At 37.9% G+C, this 24,533-nt stretch overlaps 2 protein-coding genes across 4 annotated transcripts in view; one reads left to right on the forward strand and one right to left on the reverse strand.

Annotated features, from left to right (window-relative positions):
- Positions 1 to 24,533, forward strand: part of LOC126379475 (alpha-1,6-mannosyl-glycoprotein 2-beta-N-acetylglucosaminyltransferase-like) — a 55,054-nt gene that overhangs the window by 21,934 nt on the left and 8,587 nt on the right. For 2 of the 3 annotated variants that reach the window (XM_050028234.1, XM_050028235.1), the window contains exons 5-10: positions 13,584 to 13,727; positions 14,984 to 15,081; positions 16,731 to 16,876; positions 17,027 to 17,187; positions 19,124 to 19,258; positions 24,054 to 24,271. In XM_050028234.1, coding sequence (XP_049884191.1) covers positions 13,584 to 13,727; positions 14,984 to 15,081; positions 16,731 to 16,876; positions 17,027 to 17,187; positions 19,124 to 19,258; positions 24,054 to 24,271 — 902 coding nt within the window. The remainder of the gene's footprint in view (positions 1 to 13,583; positions 13,728 to 14,983; positions 15,082 to 16,730; positions 16,877 to 17,026; positions 17,188 to 19,123; positions 19,259 to 24,053; positions 24,272 to 24,533) is intronic. The other variant, XM_050028236.1, reaches the window with a different exon arrangement.
- LOC126379588 (uncharacterized) lies at positions 1,184 to 11,589 on the reverse strand. The gene is made up of 8 exons (XM_050028396.1): positions 11,216 to 11,589; positions 10,017 to 10,167; positions 8,115 to 8,216; positions 7,317 to 7,468; positions 5,585 to 5,656; positions 4,554 to 4,668; positions 3,753 to 3,948; positions 1,184 to 1,335 (listed from the first exon to the last, which is right to left on the reverse strand). Exons 2-8 carry the CDS (start codon positions 10,077 to 10,079, stop codon positions 1,262 to 1,264), a joined length of 774 nt encoding a protein of 257 aa, XP_049884353.1. The 5' UTR covers positions 10,080 to 10,167; positions 11,216 to 11,589; the 3' UTR covers positions 1,184 to 1,261.

Genomic DNA, 24,533 nt, shown 5'->3' on the forward strand with positions numbered 1-24,533 from the left:
ATTTTATTATTGAAAATTAAGTAAATTACTGACTAATGTATTTAATTACTAATATTTGTCACGTATACAAAAATCATTGAAACTGTACGTAAACCTTTTATTAAAAGTACAAAATTTCCTTGCAAAGTAAATTAAAAACAACGGACGTGGGTAATTTATTTTTTACGAAATGGCAATGCAGGGTCGGGTGACGTCAGCTGGGCTAACCTTGAAATGTTAGCTGTCAGTTTTGAGCATACCTGGTCTTATATCATGGTTCCGTCTTCCTTTTTTCGCTTTGAGCTTCTATTTTTGCAAGTTTTTACTACGCCGTGTTGCCAGTTCGGCGCCTAATCGCGCACTGAGTTAAAGTACTGTCAACGTCGCTATATTAACAGTAACTTTGCGTCACACTTTTTGAGCGCTGATGTTCAATCTACGGTAGTAGTAATCTAAGTTGGTAAGTTAATATTTTTCGTATCCGCCGAAAAGGAAAGGGACGGGTAATCGACAAGCATAAAATTTATGGAACACACGTCAATTTTAAGCACAAATCTAAACCAACCGTCTAAAAATTTTACATCCGTCAATAACCCGACACAGTTAAGTAGACAGCACGTCAAACGGATTGCATACCAGCGACGTACCTTTTGATTCGCCCGGGTTATTCATTCATTTACTCATTCTTCCTAAAATTAAGAGCTGTGAATCATCCGTCCCTTTCCTTTTCGACGGATATGAAAATGACGGATATAACTTAAAATAAAATTAGGCGGTGTCTGCAGGAATCGGGGCCATTGTCTATCTAGAATACTGAATACTAATATTACTTTAGATTAATTACGTCAATCATCATCATCAGCCCATTAACGTCCCCACTGCTGGGGCACGGGCCTTCCCTATGGATGGATAGGGAGATCGGGCCTTAAACCATCACGCGGGCCCAGTGCGGATTGATGGTTACTAACGACTGCTAATGCAGCCGGGACCATCGGCTTAACGTGCCTTCCGAAGCACGGAGGAGCTCGAGATGAAAACTTTTTTTTGTGGTCACCCATCCTATGACCGGCATTTGCGAAAGTTGCTTAACTTCAACAATCGCAGACCGAGCGCGTTTACCGCTGCGCCACCGAGCTCCGCAATTACGTCAATACTAAACATATATGTATTATTATATTTTTTTAAATATATTTTTCTAATCAGTATGCATAATACGAATAACAAAATGGAAGAATATTTTCATTATCCGACTGCAGCGAAATAAAAAGTATGGTTATCAATATCAATGGTCAAAAACCAAAAATTTCTTCTTTGGCATTTTCCTCCTGGCTAGGACGAGCTGTATACCGACCAGACCTGAAAAAAAAAACATTATACAAACTCACGTGTGAGACTAAGGCCGGGTTTCCACTGACGCGGAGATGGGCGGAGATGAGCGGAGATGTGCGGAATTGACCAATCACAGCGTTCAAGAGAGCGAAAAACGAAGACGCTTTTTTTTGACGTGACTTATTGTAGATTTGCCGCAGATGGCATTAACTACTTGGCCGGACAAATGGGGAGCGCTGAAGCCTCTCACCTGGTACAACGTTTAAGACAACAGGTCTGAGGGCGCCCAGTTGGGTGCAAACCTCGGCTCAGGGCGTCGTCTGAAAGAATGAATCAACCGTAGTGGGTCGATAGCGATAAGCGCTGATTGAGGGAAATCGTCGACCACGCCGGCGGGGGAAGACGCTCTGTCACTCTCACCCTCACGCTGATTGGTCGATTCCTGCACATCTCCGCTCCTCTCTGCCCAGCTCCGCGTCAATGGAAACCCAGCCTAATGGGGTGGGCAGAACCAGAATTAATCAAAGACAACTTGCAGCCAATGTTGAAACGAAGTCCTAAGATGGATATGATGAACCTTATGGTGACAAGGGATCAGCCTATCGCCCATAACATTAGTCCATCATGTTAGAGGACACAATCCTTCTGTCGGATTTTACGACATGCCCGGGAAGACAAGCAGCTGAACGTGTTCTATGTGTTTTTTTCGCTCACGCTATATCCCAATGGGGTAGTCAGAGGTACATAACTCACCGAGCTTTCTGTCAGACCAACGTGATAGGTGAGCCGTATCGCCGTCTATAATGGTCGAGCCAACTGTGTTAGTGAAAACTGCACTTGAGATAAATTAATAACTCACTGGTGCAAATCCTGTACCGGGGATCGAATTGGCGCTCCCCGATCGTGAAGCACGCCGATGAACTTCAGGATCACAGTGACTATATACAGGGTGTTAGTGACATCGTAACGAATACTGAGGGGGATGATTCAGACCATGATTCTGAGTTAATATCAAGTGGAATTTTCCGTCGCAAAATTCATGTTATTTTTTTAGTTTTTTTAATTCAATCTATACTTTTGCGATGGAAAATTCCACTTGATATTAACTCAGAATAATCAGCTGAATCATCTCTCTCAGCATTCGTTACGATGTCACTTACACCCCATACAAGTACATACAGTAGCCATACAAGTAGGTATGGGTGTATGTGACACTGTAACGAATACTGAAGGGGATGATTCAGAGCATGATTCTGAGACGATATCAAGTGGAATTTCCTGTCGGAGAAGTCATGAAAATTTTAGACCTTTTTTATATTATTTTCCGTTCCATACTTTTGCGACGGAAAATTCCACTTGATATCAACTCAGAATCATGGCCTGAATCATCCCTCAAAGTTTTCGTTACGATGTCACTAACACCCTGTATACAAGGTGTTAGTGACATGGTAACGAATACTTTGGGGAATGATTCAGACCATGATTCTGAAATTTGCAACGGAAAATTCCTCTTGGTATCAACTCAGAATCATGGTCTGAACCCTGGATGTTTTCGTTACGATGTCACTAACGCGATACGGCTCACCTATCACGTTGGTCTAACAGAAAGCTCGGTGAGGTGTGGGTACATATATCTTGCGTTGTTCTCTAGATGAATTGCTTTGACGTGGACTTTTTAAACAGCCCATCCCAGGTATCAATTCAGAGCAACGCTCTTGTCGGTTTATCATTCTCCATTATCGTCTATCAAAGGCTAATTCTTAAACTTCTTTATAAGACACGTGTTGGCAACCGCAACATTACATTTTTATTTTCCTTACTGTGACAACATTTTTGTCTCTTCTCTTCCGTTCTTGCTCTCCATTTAACTACTAAACATTTTTTGTAACAATTTTAATGAAATTCAGTCACTTTTGCATACTTCTGGACTTTTCAATCGTAGCCTTAGCCTCAGATAACCAGCCCTCACAGCCATTAGGAACCTTAGGCGCCCATACCCCTACAATAACATTGCACAATATATCTGCATGCACAATATTATTGAACGTTTACGGATAGTATTGAAACATTGCACAATGATTGAACAAAAGATTGAGCGAGCTTAATTTTTATTGGGCAATATTTTTTTCTTGCACTGTGTAGGCTTAACATTGCGCAATATTTTTCATTTTAGTTTTAGGAGCGATCGCGATCGGTCAGTCACGGTATTATTTTTGCCGCCAAAACTTCGTCGTCAGAAAATATTGTTGAGAATGGTTTGTCAATTTTATTGAGAGAATTTATTGAACGTTTGGAATCAAAGGGGTTATTCAATATTATTGCACAATTAAAGGATTGTACAATATTATTGTAGGTGTATGGGGCGCCTTACACCCCAAACCTAACAACACGGCAGACAGACGCTTGTGGGGAGCGTAGAGTTACACACAACTGTATAATGATACCTTCTAGACAGACCGTCGGTCGATCGAGCCTACTCTTCTTGGGCACAGTGGGTTTCCTCCTCATCTTCTCCTTCGATTTCTTTCTCTGTTTCGCCTGCTCATCCTCCTTGGGCACGGGCGACCCCTCCCGATGTTCCATCCATATCTGTTGCGTTTCTTCTGACAGCTCTTTGTGGAGGCGAAATTTTCTCGAGGCCTGGAAAATCGTCGCATAAAACTAAGAATATTTGCTAGAGTATTATTAAACAGAACGACCAGTTAAATATCCTATTACAGGGGGGGGGGGGGGGGGGGTTTAAAAATGGGTTAAAATTGTTTGCATTGCGCACTTACTTTTATATGCGCAAATGTCAAATTGCAATATTGCTTTCTTAGATGAATTGCTTCGATGTGGCCATTTTAACCCCGCTGATGGGAGAAAAGGGAAGTTTTTATCCTCATAGGAGAGTGGTGGAGAGTTGACGTTCTATACCTAGTGTGGAGGAGTTCGGTGGCGCAGCGGTAAACGCGCTCGGTCTGCGATTATTGAAGTTAAGCAACTTTCGCAAAGGCCGGTCATAGGATGGGTGACCACAAAAAAAAAGTTTTCATCTCGAGCTCGGAAGGCACGTTAAGCCGTTGGTCCCGGCTGCATTAGCAGTCGTTAATAACCATCAATCCGCACTGGGCCCGCGTGATGGTTTAAGGCCCGATCTCCCTATCCATCCATAGGGAAGGCCCGTGCCCCAGCAGTGGGGACGTTAATGGGCTGGCGATGATGACCTAGTGTTATTTTTTATTCTGTATTAGTAGAAGACTTACCGTGTACTCCTTGCAGACCTCACGACCAGGTTTCACATAGTGAGGGATATGTTCGAACGTGGTTCTTCTCGGTATCTTGCCGAAGAGGACTTTAGGGAAATCTGGCTTCATGTACCTGTAATGAAAGAGAAGGCGAACGCTGTGTCTCATAAAGAAGTCAAAGAATTTGCCTTTAACGACCTCCGTGGTCCAGTGGTTGAGCGTTGGGCTCACGATCCGGAGGTCCTGGGTTCGATTCCCGGTGGGGTCACATCACAAAAATTACTTTGTGGTCCCTAGTTTGGTTAGGACATTACAGTCTAATCACCTGATTGTCCGAAAGTAAGATGATCCGTGCTTTGGAAGGCACGTTAAGCCCGTCCCGGTAACTACTTGCTGATGTAAGTAAGTAGTCTACATGAGCTATGTTAGGGGCCTTTGGAGGCTCAATAATAACCCTGACACTAGGGTTGATGAGGTTAATACTCCACCTCACAATCCACACGATAGAAAAGAAGCCTTTGATAGACCATCATCATCATCAATCCAAACCCCGGCTATACAGGTTGTGAAGCTTTAGGCGGAGTTTTAGGCGGATGAGACGATCGTTATGTAAAAAATAACGATTCAAAGTGTAACTATGTTCACCATCACTAATTTAAGATCCACGCTCTTGTCGGTGTAGCATTTTCCATTCCAGTCTATCAAAGGCCAATTCCTTGACTTCCCTATAAGACACGACGTTAACCTTTCCTTTAATCTGTTCCATGTAAGCTCTTCTTGGTCTTCTTTGGTAGACAAGAATGCAGAATACAATTGATATCTGGGTTGGGGTGTTTAAAAACGCCAGGTCAAAGCAATTCATCTATATATACGATCTACTCAGAACCGGCGTGCGTATATGAAGCGATTGATGAACGTGGAGGAAGCAAGAGAAGTGTGTCAGGATCGAAGCAAATGGAATTGCATAGTCTCTGCTTACTCCGATGGGACATAGGCGTGAGTTTATGTATGTGTGTAAAATAGCTCGTTCATGAGTCTGTATGGCTTACCATACCAAATCCCAGTGATCTAAGTAGATGGGTTCTGGCATTATGATCTTCATCCAACGTAGAATATCACATCTGCAAGGAAAAAAAAAATAAGCCAATCAATATAACATATAACGGTCTCTGTGGTCCAGTGGTTGAGCGTTGAACTCACGATCCGGAGGTCCCGGGTTCGAATCCCGGTGGGGACATATCATAAAAATCACTTTGTGATCCCTAGTTTGGTTAGGACATTACAGGCTGATCACCTGATTGTCCGAAAGTAAGATGATCCGTGCTTCGGAAGGCACGTTAAGCCGTTGGTCCCGGTTACTATTTACTGATCTAAGTGATTAATCGTTACGCGAGTCATGTCAGGGGCCTCTGGCGGCTCAATCATAACCCTGACACCAGGGTTGATGAGGCTGGTATGCTACCTCACAACCCACACGATAAGAAGAATATAACATAACTGATGATCCGTGCATCGGAAGGTACGTTAACCCGTTGGCCCCGGTTACTACTTACTGAGTGGGTTGAGAGGTGGATTACCAAGCTCATCAACCCTTATAGTTCAATAGTAACTCTGAATACTTACTGATATAAGTAAGTAGACGTTACATCAGCCATGTCAGGGGCCTTTGGCGGCTCAATAGTAACCCTAACACCAGGGTTGATGAGGTTGATAATCCGCCTCACAACCCACACGATAGAAGAAGATAATCGTGGTCATATGTTATTTTATGTATTACTAGATTTTGCCTGCGACTTCGCTTGCGTTAAATTCGGGGTAATACGTTTATCTTCCTGCCTTGAAAACTAAGAAAAATGTCATATGAAATTTCCTCAATTCTTATTCTTATCTAGCCTATACGATCCCACTGCTGGGCAAAGGCCTCCCCTTGATTTTTCCACTCCTCTCGACTTTGCGCGATCTCCGGGCAATCCTTCCGATAAGCATTGAGGTCGTCACACCATCTTTTACGCGGTCTTCCTCGACTTCTAAACCCGTCCTGAGGTATCCAGTGAGTAACGACTCGTGCCCACCGCTCCGGATGCATCCGACAAACGTGTCCGGTCCAATCCCTCAATGAAACATGTTTTTTTTGTGAGTCACAAATAGTCCGCATGCGAATTCTTAGCTTTTTTGAAAATTGTGGAATGCTAACTTCCACCCCCCATTTTAGAGAAGTGCGGGGTTACGAAGAGACAAGTAGCCTATGTCACTCTCCATACCTTCAACTATCTCCACTTAAAAAATCACGTCAATTCGTCGTTCCGTTTTGCCGTGAAAGACGAACAAACAGACAGACGCATACACTTTCGCATTTATATTATTAATGATGATGATGAAGTGTGTCAGGATCGAAGAATGGAATTCTATAGTCTCTGCTTACCCCGGTGGGAAATAGGCGTGAGTTTATGTATGTATGTATGATACATTGTTTTAAGTTTACGCGGTTATTATCATAATTAAAACACATAATAACGGGTTCATGGCACTTGCAACAGTGTCGAAATATCGGGAGTCTCATATCCCCATTTAAACGCGGTAAGAACCCGTTATTATGTGTTTTAATTATGTATGTATGATGATGACCTCTCCGACCGATTTCGGCCATGGCGACCACTTCGACTCCTAGTCGGCACGACGCTGATGCGCCCGAAGATTATGGCTATGTAATGCAGAGACTATAGAATATCCAAATTTACAGTGAACTCCCGCATATGGATGAATTTAAAAAAAAATACCCACCTGGCCCAATTCTGTCTGATGCCCCAAGTGGGTCCTGTGCGGGACTTAAACCAGGTGCAATGTGTGAGGGGCTTGCGCGGGGGCAGCCCTATAGATCGGCAGAACAAGACGAAGTCTGTGCTGAAGGTCTCGCGCACTTTTGAGGTTATCATCTGTGGAATATGGGACAATGAGGGACATTCCAGACTTCCCCAAAAAATACAGATGGCGTTGTCCAGATTTAACGTGATAATTACCTATTTTCTCATTACTCGGGTACATAATTATACAAAAACAGTGTTAGTGACATCGTAATGAAAATTTTAAGGGATGCTTCAGACCGTGATTCTGGGTTGGTATCAAGTGGAATTACCCGTCGCAAAATTCATGTTTCTTTTTGTGATTTTTTAATTATTTTCAATTCTATACTTTGCGATGGAAAATTCCACTTGATATTAACTCAGAATAATGAGCTCAATCATCCCCCTCAGTATTCGTTACGATGTCACTTACACCCCATACAAGTACCAAGTACGTACAGGTAGCCATACAAGTAGATAGGGTGTTAGTGAAACCGTAACGAATACTGAGGGGAATGATTCAGCTTATGATATTCTGAGTTGATATCAAGTGGAATTTCCTGTAGGAAAATTCATGATTTTAATGTTATTTTAATTATTATCAGTTCCATACTCTTATGACGGAAAATTCCACTTGATATCAACTCAGATTCACGGTCAGAATCATCCCTGAGAGGTTTCATTACGATGCCACTAACCTGTGTCTGTATATATTGAATATGAATATTGAAGGTGTTACCTTTATGTGGTCCAAACTATGTATATTAATTTCTGGCATGTGTGATGGATCCTCAAGCATCAAAAGTCTTCTGCCGTTGATGAAGTTGTCCAGAATACAGCTCTGTGGAACGAACAGTCACTCACTGTATTATCCAGGGAGTACAAGAAAGAGGTTGGAAGGCCCAAGTGAGCGCGAAACGCGCGCCATACAAGTATTCAACTTTGCACTCCACTCGTCCGCAAATTTTACGACACACTGAGCTCCGCGATAGTATATTAAAAGGGCGTCTTGTGCATTATAACCTGCGGAGCAATAAGTCAAATATCGACTATCATTATTTTTATTATTATTTTATTATTTTTTATTGTTTTTCATGTTCATAGTCTTATTTTTTCTTTTTGTTTCTTTTTTCATTCATTGTTTATTTTGTGTTATATTAGTTTTTATATTGTCTTTTTTTCTCGTCATACAGCGCATTGGATTACACTGTAATGTTGTATGTACCTTTATACGTACATAAAATAAATAAATAAATAAATAAATAATAAATCATGCAAGGAGATCCCTCGTCCCAGGTTAGCTTAAACCCTTAGTATGATCGGATGGTTACCAAAAATTCCTTTTGTATACAGTATCTTACGAAAAGCAATGATAATACTGCAACCTGATACAAAATACAGGCTGTTAGTGACACCGGAACGAATACTGAGCGGGATGATTCAGACCATGATTCTGAGTTAATACATACATACATAAACTGCCTATATACGTCCCACTGCTGGGCACAGGCCTCCCCTCAATCAACCGGAGGGTAGTGCATACTCCACCACGCTGCTCCACTGCGGGTTGGTGGAGGGGTTTTTACGGCCAATAGCCGGGACCAACGGCTTAACGTGCCCTCCGAAGCACGGAATCATCTTACTTTTTCGGACAATCAGGTGATTCAAGCCTGAAAAGTCCTTACTAAACAAAGGACAGTCTCACAAAGTGATTTCGACAATGTCCCCATCGGGAATCGAACCCGGACCTCCAGATCGTGAGCCTAACGCTCTAACCACTAGGCCACAGAGGCTGTTCTGAGTTAATATCAAGTGGAATTTCCCGTCGCAAAATTCTCAATTTTTTTTTAAATTTAAATTATTTTCTGTTCCATACTTTTGCGACGAAAAATTCCACTTGATATCAACTCAGAATCATGGTCTGAATCATCCCTTAAAGTTTTCGTTACGATGTCATTAATACCCTGTATACATTGCCGGTAAAGTGGCTATGGAATTTGTGAAGCAGTACCTGCAAAGAATCAAATATCGACTATGATGCAAGGAGATCCCCGTCAGATCTTCTCATGTACTTTGATACTGTTATTATCGTAATGTACGGCCACGAGCATTAATATGTATACACTTTGGTACCATGTCACATTAACTTTTTTGACAAATTGAACTGTAAGTCTCACTAAATGTCAAATATGTTAGTGCGACAGAGTCCTAAAGTGGGTACATTATATTGCTCATGACTGTACACGATGCAAATAAATAAATGAATAATTCCTTCGATATGTTAAAAAGCATCTCATTTGATTACGTTGTTTCTTTCTTTCTTTCTGTTTTTTTTTGTCTTTTTATTTTGTTAAGCCAGTCATTAAAAACTTTTGTATTTCTTTGTTTTGGTAACATAAGTACGTATACTAGCTAGCTTAAGTAACATAAATATCCAGGAGAGAGGCATCATACGCTGTAATACAAGTATTCATATACTTAGTCAGCTATGGTACCTACCTATTTATACCTGTGTCCAAGACTAAGCTATTTTAAGGAAAGAATTGTACCTACTTTTTTGGCAATAAAATTTATTATTATTTGTCGAGTAGGCTATGGTAGAAGAGTACATGTCATGCCACGGTAGGAGAATGAGACTCACTCTGTACTCTGGTAAACCAACGTCATTCTCCATCCAATCAGCCACTTGTTCGATGGTCCACATGAACGCTGGTGGGAACTTCAAGTTGTCCACAATCCTGGCCGTCAGCTCGTACAGGGTTAGTGGCGACTTCTGACAGGGATTCAGCTTTCTGTAACATTCAGGGAGTTAGTGACATCGTAACGAAAACTTTGAGGATGATTCAGACCCTGATTCTGAGTTGATATCAAGTGGAATTTTCCGTCGCAAGAGTATGGAACGGAAAATAATAAAAAAACACTAAAATTTTCATGAATTTTCTGACAGGAAATTCCACTTGATATCAACTCAGAATCATGGTCTGAATCGTCCCCCTCAGGATTTGTTAAGGTACTAACACCCATACCTACTTGTTTGACTTGTGCGGGGTGTAAGTGACACCGTAACGAATACTGAGGAGGATGATTCAGCTCATCCTTCTGAGATAATATCCAGTCGAATTTTTAATCGCAAAAGTATAGAATTGAAAATAATTAAACTTAACTAAAAAAAAATCGTGATTTTTGCGACGGAAAATCCCACTTGATATTAACTCAGAATCATGGTCTGAATCATCCCCCTGAGTATTCGTTATGATTTCACTTACACCCTGTATGCCGGAGCAGGTGGCCGATGGTCTAGTCTACCCAACATCTACTACTCATACACCCCATTACACGGACAAACTACGTTCTTAACCACAAGATTCACAACGACTTGGCCTCTGTGGTCCAACGCTTGAGCGTTGGTCTCACGATCCGGAGGCCCAGGGTCTAATCCCGGTGGACTTAGTGATCCCTAGTTTGGTCAGGACATTACAGGCTGATCACCTGATTGTCCGACAGTAAGATGATCCGTGCCTCGGATGGCACTTAAAGCCGTTAATAGTAAGCCTTACCAGGGTTGATGAGGTTGGTGTTGTTTCTTGTATCGTGTGGGTTGTGAGGTGGATTATCAACCCCATCAACCGTGGCGTCAGGGTTATTACTGAGCCGCCAAAGGCCCCTGACATGGATCATGTAACGACTACTTTACATCTGTAAGTAGTAATCGGGACCAACAGCTTAACGTGCCTTCCGAAGCACGGATCATCTTACTTTCGGACAATTAGGAAACCAGAGATCACGAACCTCATAGCCCACACGATAGAAGAAAAGAAATAGTACGCCACTCAGACTTACTTGGGTCTGACGTAGGGGTCCTCTTTGGGGAAGCAAGTGCACTCCACACAGACAGTCTTGTCTGGAGTTATGTAGACTGGTTTCCGTGGTGGGATGATGATGGTCGGCTTCCGTCGAGGGATGAACAGCTTCTTAGGCCTACGCCTTGGTGCAGGCTCATCAGCTTTTCTAACCTGGTAGTTCTGGAAGTGGAAGGATATATAATATATTTTTATTTATTTAAATAGGTACCTTCTTCTATCGTGTGGGTTGTAAGGTGAATTACCAACCTCATCAACCCTGGTGTCAGGGTTATTATTGGGCCGCCAAATGCCCCTGACATGGCTCATGTAACGACTACTTACTTACATCAGTAAGTAGTAACCGGGACCAACGGCTTAACGTGCCTTCCCAATCACGGATCATCTTACTTTCGGACAATGAGGTGATCAGCCTGTCCTAACCAAACTAGGGATCACAAAGTGGTTTTTGTGATATATCCTCCGGGATTAGAAGCCGGGACCTCGTAAGGCTAACGCTCTACCACTGGACCACAGAGGCCTTTCATGTTCAGTCATGAGTCATGAGCAATATAATGTACCCACTTTAGGACACTGACGCACTAACATATTTGACATTTAGTGAGACTTACAGTACAATTTGTCAAAAAAGTTAATGTGACATGGTACCAAAGTGTATACATATTAATGCTCGTGACCGTTCACCACTTGGCCGGAACAAGTAGGTATTACGAACCGATTTATATTGCAAGAAGTCTTCCTCGTCGTCCATCATTACGTATTTGAATAAATTATATTATAATATTACAAAATTTCTATATAATTATTGTTTTAACATGAAAGATTTGTTTACAAACAAAAAATTGACGTAAAATTGACAGCTGTTTAATTGACAGTTTTACTTTTTTTTTCTTGTAATGGCACTAGTGCTGTTTTGTGCCAATGTCAAGTTTTAAAAGATTGGGATCTAAGACGAAGGAAAATAACATTCGGGAACGGAAAACACAAAAATAGGATCAGGTAAATGGGATAAAAAATAAATATGAGAGTCTAAAAATAGTATAATTGAATATAATATAATAATCTGCCAAATGAATTGAAAATACTGACTGGAAACAAGTTCACAATTAACCTAACGAAATGGCTTATGAACAAATGTTATTATAATTGAAACGAATATTTTGAGCATAAAAATATTTAAATTTTGTATTTTTTTAATAATAAGTATAATTGTTATTTGAATAATTTTACCACCTTTTTGTATTTTATGTGTTCTCGCAAATAAATTGATTTGATTTGAATAAATAGGATGTTGTAAGTAGGTATCTGCTATAGTTTCATATCATTTAACAGAAGAAAAGAAATTATAATAGAGTAGTCCAACAATAACTCTGCAATGGACTGACAACGGAAGTATTTAAAGGACGATTCTATCACAAAAAAAAAATAGGATTTAAAATTGACTATTTTATAAATTGTTTTAATTGACTTATTTATTATTGTTTGATGATCTTTATTCTTTGTTATAAGTAGAATGTGTATTTGAATTGTTTTATAATTTGTACGATTGACTTATTTATTGCTGCTTATTATGATAATTGTTTACTTACCTGACATTCGCATACAATGATATTGTTTATGAATAAATTATGAATTAATTATGAATTATAAATTAAACAAGAAACTCGAGTGGGAAGAGAAACATTGGCAGAACTACTTTTTCAACGCAGTTATCTCTTAGACTTTGTGGTTGAAAAGAGATCGAGTATGAGGGACTTTCCAGGCTACGGTCACCAAATACAAACATAGATGGCGCTGTACAGATTTTCCTGTTAGCTGTAAGTGACGTCGTAACGAATACTGAGAGGAATGATTCAGCTCATTATTCTGAGTTAATATCAAGTGGAATTTTCCAAGTATAGAATTGAAAATAATTAAAAAAACGAAAAATAAACATTAAATCTCCGACGGAAAATTCCCAAAATTGACATGACTCATGTAACGACTACTTATGTACTTACATCAGTAAGAATTACCGGGACTAACGGCTTTCGACAGTTTATGTTACGTTATGTTAGTTGTTACTAAAAAAAGGTTTATATATTTTGTTTCATATTAGAATAAGTAATTTCTAAATAATTTGCACGCGTATAATTGTCTATCTATATAATATTATACGATAAATTCCTCTCGATATTAACTCAGAATCATGGTCTGAATCATCCCTCAAAGTTTTCGTTACGATGTCACTAACACCCTGTATATTTAGACAATACAAATACACTTTGTTGCACCAAAATAAAAAGAAATATTGATATTTTTTTTTAATTGTGTACACATAAAAAATAAAAAAAAACTTTTGCCCCCAGGTCCACACGAGACTAACATACCTGCGACACCTGATCGTCTCTCTCGCTCAGGCGCGAGACATAGACAAGACTCTACTTGTGTTCTCCCACGACTACTATGACGAAGAGATCAACAGCTTAGTGCGGAGTATTGACTTCACCAAGGTAAGTAGAATTAGAATCAATTCATCTAAAAATCTTTTTTAGGTGATTTGACAATATCTAAACTGGCGAAATCGTACCAATTCACCTAAAAACAAAGTTTAGATGAATTGATGTTAGAGAACGAGTCTCTCTCTTGGGTCGGTCCCTCATATCTGAGGATCGTGGTCAGAATCAGGGTTGCGAGGACCCTTCATGCTGACTCTCTTGGGAAAATAGAAGCAGTGGTTTCCCGTTGCCTTCTGCCCCAGACATTTTTGAAGTTATTTCAACTCCAAGGCCGCTGTTGCCTCTACGGTTGCCCGACCAGTGGTATGGTTATACCGCCATTGCTCGGTCGCCAGAGCCTCGTCCGTTATCTAGCAGGGAGCACCGCGGCGCCCAGTGACTCATAACGAAGCACATTTTTTTTGACGTGACTTACTGTAGATTTGCCGCAGATGGCATTAACTACTTGGCTGGACAAATGGGGAGCGCTGAAGGCTCTCACCCGGTACAACGTTTAAGACAACAGCCTGAGGGTGCCCAGTTGGGCGCGAACCTCTGATCAGGGCGTCGTCGTCGGAAAAATATTTGAAAGAATTACTCGACTCTAGTGGGTCAATAGCGATAAGCGCTGAATGAGGGAAATCGTCGACCACGCCGGCGGGGTCTGTATCAGGGTCCTGAAGTGTTTGGTGTCGCGAGCTGATTGGCTGCCTCTAGCTGATTGACTGCCGCTAATAACGAAGCACCGACGCGCGCAGGTGAGGTTGGCAGTTAGGCCGGATATAGGTGTTCTTTCTGTTCTCCCCTTACTCCCCTAGAGAACGAGTAGGGTCAGCGCCGTCTTAAACTAGGCTGGGGCCCTTGGGCACACAAGAATTTGGGGCCCTTTTTGAAAGTAAAGAAAGCGAATTGGAAAGTAAAAAAAGAAAAACACTTACATTTTTTACTAAGTACCTATGAACCCATTTATAGGTAATCAAATACAGCATAGGTATTTTGGGTTTTCGAAAAGTCGCAGTCATCGGTAATATAACGGCGTAGTATATGATATGCCTTGTAAATCTAACCTTCTGATAAGATTCCTGATTTGTGAAGAAAGTGTAATGTGCCCGACAAAAATGTTTTGAGAATAAATGTGTGAGAGAAATTGTGGATCCTTCGGGGCCCCCCGAGAATGGGGGCCCTAGGCACGAGGCCCGGGTGCCCTTATGGTGAAGACGGTATTGAGTAGGGTACTTATTCCCAAGGTAACTTGAAGTCATATTTTTCAGGTAATGCAGATATTCTACCCGTATTCGATACAAACTCACCCGGACGAGTTTCCTGGTTTAGACCCAAATGACTGCCCGAGAGACGCAAAAATTGACTAGTAAGTATAATAATGGCCCAGATTCCTGCAGACACCTCCTAATTTTACTTTAAGTTATACCTGTCATTTTTTTAAATTGTTAGAGGGTAAGACATTTAAAAAACGTCTAAAAAATTGGCTAGTTGATATGGAATTTTATGACTTGAATGAATATTTTCAACAACAATGATATTTAAAATTGACAAATGTTTATAATGTGACTAATTATTAGGTACTTACTTAATTCCTTGATGCTCAATACTGACATTATTTCTAATATTGTACGTCCGACATGGACATGCTGTTGAGACAATTTTATAATGTTTGACACTTGCATGTATGTACCTACACAGCTTCTCAATAAATGTTTCTTGTTTCTTGTTTCTTATCCGCCGAAAAGGAAAGGGATGGATGATTGACATCTCTTAATTTTAGAAAGAATGAGTAAATTTATAACCCGGGCGAATCATAAAAGTATCTCGCTGGTATGCCGTTTGACACAGCTGTCAACTTAATTCTGTCGGGTTATTAGCCAATGCAAAATTTTTATAGGGTTATTTTAGATTTGTGCTTAAAATTGACGTGTGTTCCAAAAGTTTTATGCTTTTCGATTACCCGTCCCTTTCCTTTACGGCGGATAAGAAAATGACAGGTATAACTTAAAATAAAATAAGGTGGTGTTTACAGGAATTATTAGCACCATTGCATTTTTTATTGTTCTAAATAATTGTGTTTATATTATAATTGCGTCTACTAGATAAATTATGAAATTATCTCCAAGATAAATTATGAAATTTTGATTATTAAATAAAGACGAAAAGATCTAAAACTAACGAAAAACATTTTCTTTTTTTATTTTACTTATTTAAGAATTTTAATCAAGAAAACCATAATAATTCGACATTTTATCACGATTTTCTGTGAAGTCTTTTTCATACAGTTTCCTTAGTCATATCGTGTTTTGACGTTTAGTAAAAAGTAATTGATTTGATTAGATCGAGGCTTTTCGGCGGGAAACGGGAACGGGACAGTTGCTTTCTTCATTGAGTAATCTAAATAATTAATACGAAGTGGTGTTTTGTGGTTAATGATCGCATTAAGTTAGTTGGAAGTCATTCGCGAGTGTTATTATATTGGAGTATTCAATAAACAAAGTGTATCTGCCTATTTTCACTTCGTGTCAAGAAGCCGCTTCATAACTCAAAAGTTTATGCGGACTTTTGAGTTAATTCGTTTGGGGTTCGGAGTAGGAGTCTACTCCGAGGGTGGGGGCTTAGGTTTCATCATCATCACCTTTCATCATTCCATTAATCATCAAGAAAAAAAATACGTAAAACATGGCTGTATGGGCATAGTTCCCTTTGCCTTACCCTTCGGGGAAAACCAAAACAAAAAAAAAAAATTGATTAGATCGAAACTAGCAAATAAATAATAATAGCAAATAATGGCTAGTAATTGACATCGCGTGGTTTCCAGGATTAGTGTTCGGTTAATGGCAATAGTCTCGCCCTCTATTACATGGGACTTGAACATAGCTGGCGAGGAGTGTGTGTATAATACACCTGCGCCTACGATTTCATGTTCATATCTGTGTAGTGGCATGTCTGTGAACTAAACTAACTTTATTTTTTTATGATATAACATTAAAAAAACTCCCACAATAATTCCAGTGCAAAGATAATTAAATGCAACAACGCTCTTCACCCGGACGTGCACGGACACTACCGGGAAGCCAAGTATACCCAGACCAAGCACCACTGGTGGTGGAAGGCTAACCGGATATTCAACCAGCTGCAGTGCACCAGCGGTCATGGCGGTAAGTGACGTACTAAGCCTCCCCTAGTCACATCGTTAGCTACTAAGTCCCCCGAGTGACGTACTATTTACTCAGCCTCTCCGAACGATTTACTCATCCTCATAAACATAAAATCCATCCATGACATTCTTTATCTTCTGTTCTCTACAGGGATGGTGGTCTTTCTAGAAGAGGACCATTATGTGGCTGAAGACTTCATCCACATGCTAAACCTTCTTAAGAATACAGCAGACAGATCCTGTCCTCAATGCGAGATCCTATGTCTGGGGACTTATCTGAAGACCTACCAGTACCATACTACTAGTGACAAGGTAAGATTTAAATAAAAAAAAAACATCACTGTCAAAAGCACACAGTCACAGATACAAATGGTCGAAAACTCAAAATGACATAAATTAACAACAAAAAAAAACTAAGACTGTAAAAATAATGTACGTAATGATAATTTCAAATAATTTTGTTATTAAATAAATTTAAAAATAGTTAAAATGGCACAGTTTCAATTGGTCTAATTCTGAAAATGACTAAATATTACGACTCAATAAAAAAAAAACAAAAACATAAAGTTATTTTGAACCGTCGAAATTATAAACTTTAGGTTATTTATATTGAAATGTTCATTTATAGTAAAAACAATATATAATGATAATTTCAAAAAGTAAATAAAAAAAAAAAAATAAAAAAATAAATAAAAAATAAATAAATAACAATAAATAAATAAAATAAATAAATTCTTACCTTATTAATTAATTCTTCATTCTATTAATTCTTATAGGGTTCTTACCGGGGGTAAGAACCCGTTATTATGTGCTTTAATTATGATAATAACCGCGTAAACTTAAAACAATGTAAAATAAATAAATTATAAAAATAGTTAAACTGACACAGTTTCAATAGGTTTAATTCTAAAAATTATAATATTACGATTTACAAACAGTCAAAAACAAAATGTAATCGTCGAAATTATAAACTTTAAATAATTTATATTGATATCTTCATTTATAGTGAAAACCACATAACCGCCTTTTTGAAAAATTGCATTCTGATTTGAATTTTGTTAACAAAACCTCACAATAGACAAGTTAATTTTAATCCGGGTAATTGTTGTTACAATTAGTTAAGGAGGAGGTGAGGTTAATTAGTTTAGTTTTGGTTAGTTAGTCTGTAGGCCAAGAGCAAACCCATCAAAGGTAAAAAAAAAATATATCCGGATTGAAAGTATTAAAAGAAATCAAAGAAAAAAAAATATTGAAAGAAGAAATTATTGTTTTCTCGACATACCGCGCATTGGGCCATACGGTAATGTTAAAAAAAAAATGTTTATTGTGATACACAGGTTTACATAACACAATTATAAAATAAATGTTGTATGTACCTTATTAAATAAATAATAATAAATAAAGTTTTGTCGATGATAATTACAATTTATGTACAATTAATCTACCTTAAGGCAAAAATACTAAAAGTGATTGGTAACTTTTCTTTATGTTAGTATGTCATTTTGAGCTTTCGACCAAGGCACATAAAAATATTTCTTTTATTATTATTCCAAACACTAACATTTTCCATAATTCAACGGCTTTCAATGTTCGCTTCTTAATAATTTCACTGAATTAATTTTCCTTTTCAGTATATTTTAATTATTAATTTAACTATTTTATTAAAATAATAATTATTATTATTTGCAAATAATAAGTTTTCATTTGAACGATTTGTAAGTCAAATACGATGTGAATATTGTTATATTATTATTGTTTTTAATTTAAGATTGGTAATATTTTTTCGAATTGTTTCGAAACTTTACAATAATACTTTGAATGTTATTATATTATTATTATATTTTCATTTTTTGACACAATTTTCCAAATGTACTCATGTTATTACCACACAAGAAATACATTTAACTGTAAACATAAAATTTATTTAGAAACTATCACGTTAAAACAATTTCCAATTACAAACATAATTTTAAAATTAACGCTAAATTTCGAATTTCGAAATTATCACATTATATCCGAATACGATTTCAAAAATTGGAATACAATTTAAAAAGTAAAATAAAGTAATTTATTCTCATCACTTTTAATAAAAATTAAATATTTAAATTCCGAACACTAAACAATACAATTATTACATATAAAATGTCAGAAAAGGGTTATTTTAAAAATAAAAACTATTCAAAAGGAATTTCAAAAATATCACTTTAAATTTCGAACACATTTTCAAATTAGCACGGAATATTTTTAGCAAAGGAAGAAACACCTCACGCTAAGCTACATCCAGCAAGTGCGGGCGGCGAGTGAGGAACGCCGCAAGAAAAAACTAGACACGCAAACCTGGAACTTTCAAGTGTATCCGAACCTCTACTCCAATACGCAAAAGGTTGTTATTCCACATGTGACTTAAAGTCGTGACATTTTAAGCATGCTTTTTTTTAAATAAAAATTATATAGTTAGTTTCGTTTCTTGACCGGAAGCAATTAATCTAAAAAAGCAATATTGCTTTTTCGTTTTTATAGCACTGCGTGGTTAGGGAAACTCGCAAAGAGAAAATTAAATCGAAAAAATTAGATAGAGAAAAAAAGACGATACATAGATAGAAAGAACTTCGCGTGAGCAGGAGGAGGACCCGGTGGTGTAATGAGCTGCGGGTTCAAATCCCGTATCCCGTTTAATAATATTGCTATTTGACGTTTATTCACAATGCGCACTTCCTTTTATTATTATTATTATTATTATTATTATAAACTCACGCCCGTTATCCCTAATGGGGTGGGCAGAGCCACAAGTAATCAAAGACAACTTGCAGCCACTGTTGATACGATGTCTTAAGCTGGATATGATGAACCTTATGGTGATAAGCTGATAAGGGATCAGCCTATCGCCCATAACATTAGTCCATCATGTTAGAGGACACAATCCCTCTTTCGGTTTTTACGACATGCCCGGGAAGATAAGCAGCTGAACGTTTTCTATGTTTTTTATTTGCTCCCAGAACAGCATAGAAGCACTTCCTTTTATATGCGCAAATATCAAATTACAATATTGCTTTTTTAGATGAACTGCAACTTGCAACAATGTAGCCTTTTTAGGCCTCCTGGGGTATAGAATAAACAATAAGTAGGCACTCTGCACCCTTCACCGAGCCCCCCTCCCCATTATGTGATTATCATTTATGATGCAAAACCTACCGAAACAAATTACAAAAAAAAAACATAGAACACGTTCGGCTGCTTGTCTTCCCGGGCATGTCGTAAATCCGACAGAGGGATTGTGTCCTCTAACATGATGGACATTTGTTCTGGGCGAATGGATGATCCCTTGATCCCTTGAGGTTCATGGTTTATACGTTTAAGTTTTTCATTTAAATAATAAAAAAAAAAAACAAAGAATAACATAACTTAAGACACTTCTTTTGCTTCCATATTCATCAGTTTTACACGCACGTCGGTCCAGAGTATACTGTACTGAAACTTTTCTAAAGACATCTCAAATGTGAAGTGTGTCAGGATCGAAGCAAATTGAATTCCATAGTCTCTGCTTACCCAGGTGAAAAACAGGCGTGGGTTACATATGTATGTAACATAACTTAAGCTCACGACTATATATGAATTGGATAGTCAAAGATACATCCATCGCAAGATGAACTAAGTACCCACACCTCACCGTATCGCCGTCTAAAATGAAGAATAAATTATTAATTATAAAAAATGTCACGACTTAATGTCACATGAAAAGTCTGCTAAGTTTCTGGCTGTAAAAGCGCTTGCATTGTACATTGCATCCTTTAGATATACGCCTGGATCCTAAGATGTTAACTCGAAACTTCCTCCACTCGAGTCTTCCTCCACTCAACTCTGCCTCAGCTGAGTCCTTTGGTATTTCAAGTTGACATTTACGTTCTCGACTCGAGGACTTTACTCACTGGAGTCGAGCATGTCATACTGCCAACATAATAATACGAAAATGACGTCATGCCTTACTGGAGTAAAGTCGAGTTAAGGTTGAGGCGCCCTCTAAGGGTGGTATTAATAAACGAATCTCAGCTAAGACTGCCCTCAAGATCATGCTCAAGTCTCTGTTTTTATATGAGAACTGTCACATTGACATGATCTTGAGGGCAGTCTCGAAGCTAAAATTAGTATATTATTAGAATACCGATTTTGAGCTGAGTTAGAGGTCTTTGAGGAGCTCGGTGGCTCATAAGAAAATGACATGCCTTACTGGAGTAAACTCGAGTTAAGCTTGAGGCGGCGTGTAAGAATATCGATTTTGAGCTGAGTTCCAGGTCTTCCTCACCTGAGGACGGTGTCGAGGAAGGTTCGACTTAACATCCTAGAATACAGTGGTTAGTTGGTTTTGGATTGTACAACTGAATTATGATATTTTCTGCTATTGGTCTAAGTCAGTAGTCTTTAAGCCATCAGGGGATTGTGTCATAAAACTTACAATTGTAAATTACGACAACTTGGCGTTCGTTGCGTTGATTGCGTAACGTCGAACGGTGAACAGTTTTAAGACAGTAATTAAACAGAAACTTTGTTAAAAAGGTAAATGAATACATGGGAACTGTCTAGGAAAAGATTATTAGGCAGCCAAATTGTACAACAATATTTTTATGTTATTTTTTTAAAGAACGTCTAGGGCCCTGTGCCGAGGTTTTTCTTGCAGCTTCTATTCCCCGGCTATACAGGATGTGAGAAGCTGCAGTAGTTTAAGGCGGATGAGACGTTCGTTATGTAAAAAAGACGATTAGAAATTACTTAAAAAAAAATAAACTAAAAGACTAGGCATCTACCACAGACTTCGTCAAAATATTTCTAATCATACACTCTGTAATGCACATCGAATTGTCTTTGTAACAATTGTAAGTTTTTTGAGATAAGGCCCCAGGCAGTCTAATCAGAGGGATTAAAAATACCACATCGAAGCAATTCATCTAAAAAAGCAATATTCCAATTTGACATTTGCGCAATGGCAACATATGTCAAAAACCAATATTGTTGTTTTCGATGCATAGTTTCTTTGTGGTCGTTTTAACCCCCAGGCCACGCTGAGCATTTCATCTAAAAAAGGAATAGGCTAAATGATTAGGTCAATGAAAAACCAGTAAAACAATACAAATTTTCAAACAATCAGAAACAATAATTAGACGCTTATGTGCTCTTTTCATTTATGGAACACACGTCAATTTTAGGCAGAAATTCAAAAACCCTCCCAAAATGTTGTATTGACCAATAACCCGACAGAATTTAGTTGACAGCACATGTCAAACAGGTTGAATGTCAGCGGGATGCCTGTTTTATTCACTCGCTTTATTCATTTATTTACTCATTAATTTTAAAATTAACAGTTGTCAATTTATAGTTATTTTTTTGCGAATAAGAAAATGACGGGTATAATTTAAAATAAAATTAGGTGTCTGCAGGAATCGGGGCCAATAATTAAGTAAATTCAATTCATCTTTTTTCTACGTTTTAGTCATAAAGAAAATCAAGATTGATTTTTGATCATTTTAGACTGGTTTCTATTTCTAGATTAGCATTTTATAAGTTATCATTGAGTTATTCATTTAGCCTATTGCTTTTTTAGATGAAATGGTTTATGGTAATGTGGCCTTTTCAACCTACCGTATTTTTAATAGAAATATAACTTTAAGGATATTTTTATTTTTTGTAACATTCTGTAGTATAGTTACCGCTAGGTGGCGGGGTATAACTAAAGCAACTACGAGAAGCGACGTGTAGAATTAGATTTATTGAAAAAAATATATAATGAATTTATTAAATTAAAAAGGTTTGCAATTGCCAAACATTTTTTTTATATTTAAGACAGTTTTTTTCGTATATACAATAGGTACTTTGCATGGTCTTAAAATCTTCTTAAGTTTTTTTTTTAATTTGAAATGCTTATAAACATTTTATACTTTAGTCTGTTTCCTTTCCTTTTTTTTTAATTTAATTGTATATTATTGGCATGTCTTTTTAATGTATCTGAAAGCTATACATATGAAATGCTTGAATTGGAATGATCATTTTACTTGAAGCATGCTATTTTAATATAAAATATATATGGAAGAATTATTACATAAATAAAAATTAATGTGAGATGAAGTGTGTCAGGATCGAAGCAAATGCAATTCCGTAGTCTCTGCTTACCCCGGTGGGGAACAGGCGTGAGTTTATGTATGTAATGTTATGTAATAATTACATAGGCATCACGCTTGTATCCCCGAAGGGGTAGGCAGAGGTCTATAGTACGGGCACGAGCACTAATATGTATACACTTTGAAACCATGTCATATTAACTTTTTTGACAAATGAAACCGTAAGACTCATTAAATGTCAAATATGATAGTGCGACAGGGTTCTAAAGTGGGTACATGATATTGCTCATGACTGTTTACCCACTCTTCGCCAGCTATGTTTCAGTCCCACGTAATAGAGGGCGAGCCTATTGCCATTAACCGGACACAAATCCTGAAAACCACGTGATATGAACTTAAAGTTGATTTGCATTATTTTTATCACCTTAATGTTGCCATGGTAACCGGATATAATTCTTCCATATTAAAGCACATAATAACGGGTTCTTACCGCGTTTAAATGGGGATATGAGACTCCCGATATTTCGACACTGTTGCAAGTGCCATGATCACGGGATGACTGATGAGATTGGAGTGGAGTAGGTAGATCCATAATTTTCTACGGGCAGACATATCTGTCTACCCTCTTTCTTTGCCGCTTGTGTTCTTCCATATTTTTTATATGAACTTAAATTATGTTATATTTAGAAACTGCCTGTTTACCATGATGCTATTTAATGCTAATAAATAATATGAATTATTAATGTTACAATGAGGATAAAAACTGCCTATTTCTCCCATCAGGTGTCGCTACTGTTGAGTGTTCTTTCATTTTGACAGTTTCCCTTACTATTTAAGTAAGCAAACATATTGTTTTTGTTATATTTTTACACTATAACCCTTTGCGCAGCGTTTAACTGCAAAATCATGTTATATTTATTTCCTAAAGATCGGAAAAAAAAATGTTGTCATACGCCTGATTTTTACTCTTTTTATGTGAAATGAAAAAAAAAATGTCTCAACAGTTGCCATCCCGAAAAAACAATAAAATGTTGCCATAAATAAAACTTAATTTTTACCATTTTTTTTCAGGTGGAAATTACGCCTTGGCATTCTAGCATGCACAATATGGGTTTTGCGTTCAATAGAACTGTTTGGAATAATATAATGGAGTTGCAATCGCAATTTTGCGCGTACGACGATTACAATTGGGATTATTCGCTTCTACACCTGTCTCAGAATAGAATGAGACAGAATAAATTTAAAGTTATGCTCTGTAAAGGGCCTAGAGTGTTTCATATTGGAGAGTGGTGAGTTTTATTATTTATTATATATTATTCGGCATTATACAGGGTGTTAGTCGATGTCACTAACGAAAAAAAAATGGAACGTCTATTTGATTGTACTAAAAACGATGGTAGGTGTTTACCTTGTCGCAAATGTTTAATTAAGATTTTGAGTTTTTACTGCACCGCAATGTAAATCGAACAACGCGAAACAGTCGCTAGACTTACCTACCTACGCGTGGCTACTACCTACTTGCGTGATACGATGTTGATACGTAGGTAGAAG

Source organism: Pectinophora gossypiella, chromosome 29 (assembly GCF_024362695.1).
Source record: "Pectinophora gossypiella chromosome 29, ilPecGoss1.1, whole genome shotgun sequence".
In the NCBI taxonomy this organism is placed as follows: domain Eukaryota; kingdom Metazoa; phylum Arthropoda; class Insecta; order Lepidoptera; family Gelechiidae; genus Pectinophora; species Pectinophora gossypiella.

Bases quoted from the DNA above. Each gene is read 5' to 3' on its own strand.
- LOC126379588 (XM_050028396.1), bottom strand. From the start codon at position 10,079: ATGTGGACCATCGAACAAGTGGCTGATTGGATGGAGAATGACGTTGGT. The intron at 8,217-10,016 runs GTGAGTCTCATT...TTCGTTCCACAG, and splicing joins TTGGTTTACCAGAGTACAGA to AGCTGTATTCTGGACAACTT. The intron at 1,336-3,752 runs GTATCATTATAC...TTTTTTTTTCAG, and splicing joins ACCGACGGTCTGTCTAGAAG to GTCTGGTCGGTATACAGCTC.